This window comes from Siniperca chuatsi, linkage group LG20 (genome assembly GCF_020085105.1).
Source record: "Siniperca chuatsi isolate FFG_IHB_CAS linkage group LG20, ASM2008510v1, whole genome shotgun sequence".
NCBI lineage: Eukaryota > Metazoa > Chordata > Actinopteri > Centrarchiformes > Sinipercidae > Siniperca > Siniperca chuatsi.
The window spans coordinates 13,700,370-13,711,945 of NC_058061.1; the positions used below are offsets into that span (position 1 = coordinate 13,700,370).

Consider the following 11,576-nt stretch of genomic DNA (forward strand, 5'->3'; position numbering starts at 1 on the left):
TTTAGTTGAAAATATTAGTCTAGTCTGCCTGACTCATTGCTCCTTAATCTGACTGATGTTTGTGCAAGTTAGAATCCATGGCCCCGACCACGGCTCTGAAATATCAGTAGCCGAACTTTGGGGGATGTGGAGTTAGAAAGAAGGGAGCTTACCAGACCCCTGTAGCTCGCTCCTCATCTCTGCTTGAGGTTAGGGGCTCGAGGCAACATTAGCTGCAACTAGCATAACATACCCAAATCTATACAGTTGAGTGAATCAACGAGAGTTGCATTCTGGGTAATGTAGGCACCAGGTTTTGACAGGAAGAAGAATGGTTGGTTGGAATAAAAAAAAATGTTATTTTTTAAACTGTCCATCGTAAGTCTGACAGTATGAAACCCCCTAAAGGTCATGGTGAGAATTTTTTTGAGGACTACTTTTGCATTCCCTCGCAATATGTTTTCCGTTACCTCACAATACATTTTGCGTTCTCTCGCAATACTTTTCTTTTTCTTCCTTTTGATCTAAGAATTTGTTTAATTTTACTTTTACTAATTACATAACCATGCACGCCTACTGAGCAGTTGTACTATATCAGCACACTTAATGCTCAGTTCTAAGTAAAGTTCAATGAGCTGATATACTGTTGTGTTGCACTCGGAGCATCTGAGCTGAAATAGACATATGGCTCTGAAGGAATGGAAGAAGAAAAGTATTGCGAGGTAACGCAAAAGTATTGGGAGAGAACACAAAATTTATTGTGAGAGAACCCAAAACATTTTGCGAGGGAATGCAAAAGTAGTCCTCAAAAAAATTCTCGCCATGACCTTTAGGGGGATCTGTACTACAATGTTATGGGAGTGCAATGCTAAATCGGGATACTCGTTTCACAAGTAGTTTTAGCATTTACCATTATTGTACACAAAGGCTCACTTTAAGGTTTACAATTAAGAGATTTTGTCTCATTGAATATTTAGATATGTTTTTATTTTAATTCATTATTTATTAAATATTTTTATTCACCCCTCCCATTCACATCAAATATAGAATCCTAATTATTGAGTTTTTATTTGGCCTATAATTTTGTTTCAAATGATATGGGTTACTTATTGTGTACAGTGTTATACAGTATATACAAACTGTATGCTCATGATAGCGGAGTAGCTGTATATGTTTTTTATTGTCATGTAGCCTACAATATAAAATTTACAAAACATATAGAGCAAGTGTGTGAAGGTAAAAAGTGTGCTGTATGCAATATTTATGAAAGTAGCTAGAATTTTTTAGAACACAAAATACACAAACCTAATTTTATATACAAGGACTAAAAACTGTATTTTACAACATGTATGTTTGCAGTTGTCGACATTGCACAGCCATGGTAGACGAGCTTGCTGTGTTATTGGAGAGGAGGAAGTTCTAAACTAAACATCTTAATTACTCAGTTCAACCATGCAGCACCTCCTCTGCTCAGCACAGTTAAGTCACATTCCTGTGGTCAGCGTGCAAAAAACCCCGCAAAAAAACGGAAGTTTATTTTGAAATGAGAACTTATTTCAGCGGTTGACCAACAACAGATGTCAGAACACTAAACAGAAGAGAACCACATTAACTTTGCCTGTTGACTCACTTTCATGGACACAAACAAAATCCAAAGAAACATCTCAACAAAAAATTTATTTAGATTTGTAAAAATCATGGAGTTGGAAAAAAAAGTATTAGATGACAGATTAAGAATATAAAGTAATAAATAAAGACCAAAAATGTTGGAAGCAAAACCACACTTGTTGACAGTTGGATATCCTAAAAAACACGACTACTACTCTTTATTTACTATAAAGATATATACATTAGATATATTATATGGGATGTATGAAATAGAGAGGCACACTTGAACATATCAAGGCTTTCATGCAGAAGACGAAATTTCCTCATTGGGCTCTGAAAGAGTGGACACAAGATCAAGTTGAAAAACAAACCATGAACAAACTTCCTGTTGAGTGTCAGATTCACTTTTTTTCCTGTGCAACGAAATGAAAGTTCCCCAGTTGGTAATTTTTTACTCAACCAATAAGATTTCATGGCGTGGTTTTCATCATGTAGACGGTGTAATGTGCATGTATGTTTAAAAATGACATTCAAGTAACAGATTGGATGTTATGCATACTGTATGCTTACCGGTCCAGGTTCGATAAACAGGAAGCTTGAGTGCAGGGTGTGTGATCTCCACGCAGACTCTCAAACGTGCTCTCTCATTTTCTCTGGGACCCGTCCTCAGGTTGACTCTGTTGATGTGCAGTGCGCCTGGGTCTTCCTCTCCTTCTTTGTCACTGTCATCATCCACTTCTGACTTTGTTTCCTCATCACTGTCAATGTTGTTATTCTCTCCATCCACTTTTTCATCGATGTATTCTATTCCTTCTGCGTCGGGGTCTGTGACAGCAGCTTTTGTTTCTGTAAAGTAACAACAGTAAAAAATTAAGCACCAACACACATACAGTGTTGTATACAGAAACAAAATCTAAAAACTTTATTTACGTTCTATGTCAGAGAAAACAGGAAAACTGTATTGGCCAGTTTGCACAAGGTAATTTGATTTGTCTTTCTGCATAACATACCCCTCCTCCAAGGTGCAGCAGAGTGGCCACAGTGTGGAGTATGCAACACCAACTAATTTGCAAAAAGGTACTTCAGAAGTAAGGGCAAAGACTTAAGAGGATGTGAGTTGAGTTTCCACTTATAATGCAAATTATATTTTAGATCTCATTGTAAATTTGGTCTGCACACATGACAAGTATAAGTACTGAATAAAACAAATCCCCTACCTTTTTGAAAAATTTTAAAGGAGTATTCCAGCGATTTAGTATTGCACGTTAATAAAATTAGGAATCTTGCAAGAGACAGATCGACAAAATAATGGTAAAATTCAATACAGCAGAGGTCAGGATATTCTGACTTTTAGTCCCTAATATGGTTCTCTATGAGAAAATACATTGTCATTCTTAGGCTAGTGGAACAGAGGGTACCTAAGTAAATGTCTTCTGAGCTCTCTGCCATTCTTTAAAACAAGACGTATGTATATATATTAATGATAAGTACTTATTGCATGTCCATTCTTCTGTCTCTCCAGCTGTTTGCTTGTCTGACTTGGCAGGCTTGTGGACCTCTCCAGGGCGCACACACTTTTCAGCTCCCGCTGTCCGTCGTCTCCTATCTCCTCTGTCTCATTGGACACCAATGGTGAAAGAGTGGATCCTCCCACTGCCCAGAGTAATTTGACCTTAGGGTGACCTCCCTTCAACAGGAGAGAGAACACGCCAACCCCTTCACTGCTCCAACAGACAGAGATCGATGGAGGAATGGAGGGAGCAACTAAGAGAATACAAACAGAAAGTGAAAGTGAATGAAAACGCATAAAACAGATGACTTTGTATGTTTTTTCTGTTGGTTCATGTATTGTAGGAATATCCTTCATATCTATGTATAACATCCATAAGAGCAAGTTGTTGACTGTAAAAGTGCCTATAATGATTCATACCAATGTCAACATTTCTCCAGTGTCTCTCAATAGGCTCGAGTAGGCAACAGTGCTCCACTCTACAAATAATCCCTCCTCCTCTCTCCTTTTTCTCCTGATTTGTTGCCCTTCTTTTCAGAATGGCTGTGGCCCTGTAGAGTCTGGGATCTGGGGCCTGTATGGGGCCCCACAGCTCGCCTCCCTCTATCACCTCCTCCTCTCTGTCATCTTGCTCTCCCGCTCTGAGCTTCAGCCAGGTGACTGATATGTTCGGAGGGTGGAAATCTGTGATTTCACATCCCAGGGTCAAAGTCTGATCTGGGAAAGAAGTTGAGCTGACGATTTCTGACACACACGGCCTCTTGATGAAGCCTGTTTGGGATAAAGTGGAGATTTAAGCTTTCATTTTTTAACATGTATCGTTCAATTTTATGCCTTTTCTTCCCCTCTTTCTTACCTCTGGTCTCACGGGTGACCGGCTGCTTCAGAGCGATGTGGTGGACACTGACCCACACTTTAGTGCCTCCCTTTTCCAGTTCACTCCGGGGCAGTTTACACTGGCTGAAGGCTGAAAAGAAGCCTTCAGAATTGGGTCGAGGGGAGGACGAGGCCTGGGAGGCCACAGGGCTCAGCTCACTCCCCTGGCAGAACCAGCGGAAGGTAATGACATCCGGATGGAAATGTGATGCCCGTACTGTCAGGCTGATGACATCTGAAAGACATAGCTTGCAGGGATGTAGCCTCTCACAACCTGGAATGTTTTACATGTATTGAACTACAACAGAAGGATAAGCTGTTTGCCTTACCAGAGTCATTTGGTGTCTCTTCCAGCTGGATTTCCGATACTTCTGGAGCAGCTAAATGACAAAATTTACAAACCTTTTCCATTATATAAATTCTGAAAATCAAAGAAAAGTAGAGGCAAAGCGTATATGAGAAAATATTTTCTTACACAGAATTGTAAACCTCTCCGACACCCTCTCCACAACAATCTTATCTTTGCCCACGTAGGACACCTGACACTTAAAGACCGCGCCCTTGTGGACTGATATCTGGGGGATGAAGGTGAGCGAGGAGATCAGCTGTTGAGTGCCACTTCCAGATGAGTGCAAAGGCCCCTGGGTGTGCAGCTTGTAGTATCCCATCTCGCCTCTGGAGGGCAGCAGAGGACCTTTCTCTGACACTGGGGAGGTGAGCGTTAGACCGTAGGGCAGATGGATGGTGGTTAGGGGGTTATAGAGGCAGTTAAAGTTAGCTTTGGAGGTTCCTATGTGTGTAAGGTTGGAAATTGTTAGCAGAATTAAGTGTAAAAGAGAAAACATGGTATATTTTAGGAGCAGGTTACAATACAAATAAAAGATATTTCATGTGCCATTCACTAATGTATTATTATGACATCAGTCCACATTTCATTTCCTATTTTTTTTTCTATTTATTAACCCTTTAACATCCAGTTATTTCCCCTTAAGTAGCTTTAAAGGAATAGTTGGACATTTTGGGAAATATGCTTATTCGCTTTCTTCCTGGAGAGATAGATTAGAAGATCAATACCACTCTCATGTCTTTCTGTTCAATATCAAGGTACTGTCAGGAACCAGTTAGCGTAGCTTAGCTTAGCACAAAGACCGGAAACAAGGGGAAATAGCTAGCCAGGATCTCTCCAAAGGTAACAAACTCACCTACAAGCACCTCTAGAGGTCACTAATTAACAGGTTATATGTGGTTTGTTTAAACTGTATAATAATTGTATACATGTTCCCCCAAAATTCAGCCTGACACATCTGGTAACTTTGTAAATGTTGTGATCTCTGCTAGAATTCAAAATTATGTTCTGTGAGTTTGTACGATGTTTGGCAGCACAGCTTGAGTTTTTGATTACTGACCCAGGTCAGTGGGGTCAAAGAATTATTCACCAGTAACCGCTGGTTATGTGGATGTGTATAAGCTCTCCTACCTGTGGGTGAAGTGTCAGAGATAGGGGTGTCATTGAGGAACCATGCAGTCTGGACTTGGTCCACCCTCCTGCCCTCAATACTCACGGTCACCCTGCCCTTATGACCAACAATCACGCGTGGAGGGAGGATGATCCCTGACACACTCAGAGACTTCTGTTTCTCTGAGTAAGGGGAGAAAGAATGGAGATAAAGGAGTCAGTGAGAGAAAAAGGGACCTGGGCTGGCAGCTGTTGTGTAGTAATTACAGGGTTGGCTGTCAACATTGTTTTGAGTTCAGTTGAAAAAAGTACATTTCAATCCAAAGCATGTATTCCTCACAACTTGCTGGACAAAGTGTTCCTGAATCACACTGTTTATAACTCTGTGTGCTTACAGTTTAGAAACATGATATTTTATAGAAATGTAGGAGTAGAGTTACTACTTAGGACAGAGGCATTGTTGCAGTTTCCAGCTTTCGGTTTTACTTTGATGATGATGGTTTTAAAGTAAAACTGGAAGCTTGAAACTGCAACAATGTGTCTGTCCTTTTTGGAGTAACTTTACTCTCATGTGTGGTTCTCAGCATGGGGTTCAAGAGCCCACATGGGATCCAAATATTAGTCTGAAGGATCACAAGACGATTAAAAGGATCAAAAAGAACATTAATTAATTTATTTATTTATTTGGAGAAAAGTGTCAGGTGTGTTGTGTGATAAAAGAGTATCAGCAAGAATGAAAGGAAAGGTGTTCAAGACGGTGGTGAGACCAGATGCAGAGGACAGGGTTAGATGGAGGCACATGATTCACTATATATATATATATATATATATATATATATATATATATATATAAAGCCAAATAAAACAATCTTAAAAGGAAAAAGTTTAACTCACAAACTAGTGTGTACTCTAAGGTCATTCTCTGTGATGAGGGTAACTGCAAGGGAGATTCTGACTCACCATCCCTTCTCCTCCAAGAGAAGCCAAAGCAGAGCAGGAAGACCAGCACCAGAGAAATACACATCAAAGCAACAGATGCTTTGGCTGATTTAGTCAACACCGGAGGCTCATCTGAGACAGGGTGACACGCAAACATATTTACCATAAAAGATAGCAATGACAAAGCATCAAGAACAAGATGAACACGTTGCAAACAATTGTGTAACTGCCTCCAAAAACAAAAACAAAAACAACAAAAACAAGCCTGGCTGCTTAATAAGCATAGATTGTTTTATGCTTATTAAGCAGCCAGGCTTGTTTTTGTTGTTTTTGTTTTTGTAGTTCTCAGACTTTGCTCCAAAATAGCATCTGATTTCAGGGGCTTTTCTGTCAAATCGTCATTCAAAGTGAAAAAAAAAACCCAATTCATTGCATTTCTTAAATGGGTGTGATCTTGTTAATTCTCTCTTATGTTGTCATGTGTCATGTCAACTATTCAAATTCAAATCTTACCTTGGGGATCCACTTTCTCTAGGTACGCTGAGCCACTGACCAGGTGCACTACCCCAGGTTGATTTACTGCACACTCCACCTTCCCACCTTGCTCCCTCTGCTCGGGGCTCAAAGTATAATAGCGTCTGGTTGTGTAGGTCCCATCTGGGTTCTGCTCAGTGGTGGGGGGCTCAGGGACGACTGTGCCATTTTGAAGCCAGGACACAGACACTTCCTCTGGGTAGAAACTCTCCACATCACAGTAAAGAGTGAGAGGAATGTCATTGGAGCTCGAGGGCATGACAGAAAGTCTAACAGAAGGCAGATCTGAGGAGAGACAAAGAAAATAGTATTGAAATCGTTTGGCTGCATTGTCGGGGTTCCTCATGGTTCGGTGTTTGGCCCGATTCTGTTCACCATTTACATGCTGCCTTTCCATTTTTATACAGTCGATATCCAGGTTTACCTCATCTATGACCCTGATAACTTCAATGACATTTAAACTGTCTTGAGGACATTCATAAATGGATCGCTCAAAATTTCCATCAACTCAACTAAAAAATGACTGAGATACTTCTGCTCTGCACTCTACAATTAATCCAAAATGCAGCCGCCAGGATTTTTACAGGTACCAGAAAACGAGAGCACAATACACCTGTCCTTTCTTCTTTGCACTAGCTGCATGTTAGTTTTAGAGTTAATGTTAAAATTTTACTTCACTTTTAAAGCCCGGAATGGTTTGGCCCCAAGCTATATTTCTGACTTTTTAACTCCCCATTGGTGCTATATAAATAAAACTGAATTGAATTGAATTTGTTTTTATTATGTTTCATTACTGTGTTTATGTTTTATTGCTTTATTTTATTTTTTGTTTTGTTGATAGTGCTATTGTTCTTATTGTTTTTATGATTAACACTTTCATGATTCCTGTTGTTTGTTGTTTTAAAGCACCTTGTAAACCTTATTTTGGAAAGGTGCTATACAAATAAAGTTTGTTGTTATTATTTGTGTCACTCACAGGTGATGTTGAGTTGGAAATCCAGCTCTTGATAGTTGCCATTGTGTGACACTTTGCAGCCAAAGGTCACATTCTTGTCCTCACGGGAAGCGTAGAAGGTCAGGTTGCCCACAGCCATGTAGGAGCCATCTGGAGTCTGTTCACCTTCAACGTGGTAGGGAGGTTGAATCACTTGCCCATCTCTGGTCCAGGAGAAAGAGACAGGAGGAGGGTAGAAACCATCGGCATGGCATTTAAGCTGGCTCTCTGTTTCTAACACCACCCACTGCTGAGGGATTGAGAGAGTGGGGGAAGCTAGAAAGGGGAGAAGTAGAAGAAATTAGAGAAAAAGAGGGGATAAAAAAAGCCAGAGTTCAGCTTTGCACCTGCTTTTAGGTTTAAATATGCACTTAAAGCCCAAATCAAATCTCAACAACTGAACAACGACATACCCAGGATACTAAATGTAACATTACTGGAGTGCAGCATTGTGGAGTTGTAGCTGACTGTGCATTCGTACACCCCCTGGAGGTCGAGATCGGCTCTGAGGATGGTCAGTGAAAAGTCCCCATTGTTGAAATCTCTGGTGTCCCAACCGAAGCCGTCCTTTATTTGCATCGCTGCATTGCTGAATGAGGCAAAGTCAGAGCCGTTACTTATCCAGCTGACTTTGATGAGAGACTTGTCTATTTTGACCCCCTTCACAAACAGAGGGGAAGTCACATTGCAGGGGAGGGTTGCATTTGTGTTTGGGCTGGCCTGTATTTCAGTTGGAGACACTGTAAGCAGAGAAAGAAAGTTTAGATGGAGAGAAAATGAAGAGCCTTTACTGAACAGCACTCATTGATGCTCCTTACTGCAACACAGGAGTCTGTAGGATTATTGATGAGATTGTGTGAACTTCTGGTGAAATGTGCCTTTAATATTTGGTTAATGAGTCTGATCTTCAACTGTAGTTTTAATTGAAAATACATTCCTATCAAATCAAAGGACGGCTAAATGTTTTTGTTTGAGTTCAGTACACTTTGTAATAAACAGTTTTTTTCAAGCTAAGTCAAGCTAACACTACTAATCTACAGCTTTCATTGTGTTACGTTGTGTTATTCCATCTTTCAAAAGAATAAATAACACAGTCTTCCTCTTACAAATGAAAGTTTGAATCCATAAGCAATAAAACCCACCTTTGTTCAGTTAAATACCCTCAGGAGTTTTGCTTCCACGGTCTTACTTGGTCTGGTGTGACCAGTAGGCTAGCTAATGGTGGCTAATGTTAGCTAATGTTAGCAAATTTGGATTTTGCTGTATAACTGACTTTACTGAGTCAGGTAGATGAGTTTATGACTCTGCTTTTGCTATTGAACATTATGTTTAAATTGATCACAAAAGTAAAACAAAGATGTTAACACATGGTGCCAATTTGTAATATAATTGCCACATGTAGTCACAAGGCTAGCTCCCTTTAATACTTTGTATTACTTTTTAAATACTAAATTGTACTTGTTCAGTTTGTTTTTTTAAAATTGGCACATGTCAAAAACCTGAATGAACAGTGATAAGGAATTTTGCACCAGTGATTTGAGTGTCATGAAATTTTCCACCTCACATTCTTTCTTTTCACGCTTAATCGTGAATCAATAATGTCAGTATACCTTCTTGAATCAGTGAAATATAAAGCCTTTCATTCAGGTCTGGTCACCAAAGAGCTTAATTAGTAACAAGTACAATAAAAAGGCCTACTTCTCGGCAGATATAGAGCCAAGCAGTGGTAAACTATCTTTAGTGTGAAGTGTTTATGTTGCACTTCTTGTTAAGTGTGACAGATGGACCAATCATAGCTGGTAGACAGAAAGGAAAAGAACAAGAGTATAAAAAGACATGACTGATGCTCTACTTTCATGGGTGTCTATTTTTTCTACAAAAGTACAAAAAGTCTAAACCAGTTAACCTCAAACATCATCCACAAATGAAGCAACACTTGGTCATGCTGTGGTCCAAATAGATCAACATTTTATTTAATAAAAGTTCTGAACATCAAACATTCAGGTCAAAGCATTTGATTCTAGATTATTTCATTATTTATTTCATCCCTTAGACATGATAACAGGTAATGTATACAGAGAAGTGTGCCACCTTGTACATGTACAGTGATTTGACTTCTAAATAGTTACTGGAAGTGCAACTCTGAACAACAGTTAATGTTATTATTCTCTTAGTTCATGTGAATTTTATTAGACTGTTAGGGCTGGACGAAGTGGACAAAATCTATCACTGCATATGAGATTTCACACTGCAAAATCATGTGTCATTTGTCATCACATTTATCATAATATTTTACATGTTATACAAATTCAATCAAGAGACGTTTTGTATTATAACCAGACTGAAATTTTGGCTGAATCAAATCCCTGAGAAATCACAGCACTTCATTACATTAGTGCTGAAATCTTGTAAATCCAATATTGTTATAAAGCAGGCCTATTCATTGATTTAAACATTGCTCACAATGTGGCCTAATACAACTATGCAGTGGTCCTGACATGCATTCTTAAGTTTACCATAAATCAACACAAAATAAAGATCAGGTGCATGTTGACACTGACATGTCGGAATGTGACCAACATGCACCATCTTCACTTTTACACTTATTCTAACTCCCACCCTGTAAACCACTGTAACATCTACACAAGCATTGAGACTATGTACTGTAAAACATCCCTGTTACAAGCCTTGAAATTCAGGATCCATTTGAGATAGCTCAGAATCAATATTTCCGATCTCACCTGGTAAGCTCAAACTTGTGCGAACCTGGTCATTAGGTTAAAAAATAATGCAGCCTTTGTAACCAGCTTGTGAGTGCAATGACACAATACTCACCATGTTTATGAGTCAGGAGGATGACATAGATGAGGACTTTACACCGCATGGCCAGGCTTGTCTTGAGACCAAGTTCTTATCATCAGGCCCTTTTGCTGTCTTATATAGAGCTATGAGGTGACAGTGGGTGGGTTTGTCCAGCCAGATGGGAAATAAGAAATATTGTCCCTGGGCCTCAGAGGAGTGAAAGGAGGCCCTTGATATGTGTATGTCCTCCTAAATAAGCGAGCCCTAGAGGACAGATAGAGTGAGAAGGAGGGAGATCTGCAGGGATACACAAGTGGGCAAACAGGTCACTTAAAATTCAGACGGGCCTCTCGCCAAGATTTTGGGGCTAATTTACATTGGTGCAGTGTTGCCATGAACAAATGGAGAGGGTGATCCTGCTGAGCTTATGTGGACAAACGCTCAGGCGAAACTACGGCTCTTTTCTGTCTGGGGAAAAGTTAGTGTGGTGTTGAATTTGGAGAAAAAGAGGATAAAAGCAGTCGAATGGTTATTTTTCTCCCTCTGCACAGGCCATCTATCTTTCTAGTTAGCTCCTATTATGATCGCTCCCTCTGATTGAAGTTAATCATTAGCCAGAACAAGTGCTTGATGTTTGAAGTAAAAAGCGTTGTCTGTTTCACCCACCTCTGAATATTCATTAACTTGATTAGCTGTTTAACCTGTTTGACTTTGCACTTTAATTGGTCTGAACACTCCTCCGTCAGTGAACATGTGTTAATGTCTTATTTGGAGATCTGTGTCACTAAGTTGAAGTGTTGTCTCTGACAGTTTTCCTTTCTCTCTGTCCCTCTCTGCTTTACTTTAGGTTGAGACAAAAGTGAGACTTAAAGTGATTA

General features: G+C 39.7%; 1 protein-coding gene across 3 annotated transcripts; it reads right to left on the reverse strand.

Moving 5' to 3' along the window:
- Positions 1-1,637: 1,637 nt before the first annotated feature.
- si:ch211-180a12.2 lies at positions 1,638-10,972 on the reverse strand. 3 transcript variants are annotated; one of them, XM_044179867.1, is made up of 13 exons: positions 10,732-10,972; positions 8,310-8,636; positions 7,879-8,172; positions 6,882-7,187; positions 6,390-6,500; positions 5,451-5,612; positions 4,449-4,763; positions 4,303-4,353; positions 3,954-4,208; positions 3,518-3,868; positions 3,079-3,351; positions 2,158-2,433; positions 1,638-1,920 (listed from the first exon to the last, which is right to left on the reverse strand). In XM_044179867.1, the coding sequence occupies exons 1-13, from the start codon at positions 10,778-10,780 to the stop codon at positions 1,889-1,891; spliced, it is 2,802 nt and encodes a 933-aa protein (XP_044035802.1). In that variant the 5' UTR covers positions 10,781-10,972; the 3' UTR covers positions 1,638-1,888. The 3 variants fall into 3 exon arrangements, with proteins under 3 accessions (XP_044035802.1, XP_044035805.1, XP_044035804.1); XM_044179870.1 differs by having other exon boundaries at positions 8,310-8,485; positions 10,732-10,971; XM_044179869.1 differs by having other exon boundaries at positions 4,449-4,679; positions 10,732-10,971.
- Positions 10,973-11,576: the final 604 nt, after the last annotated feature.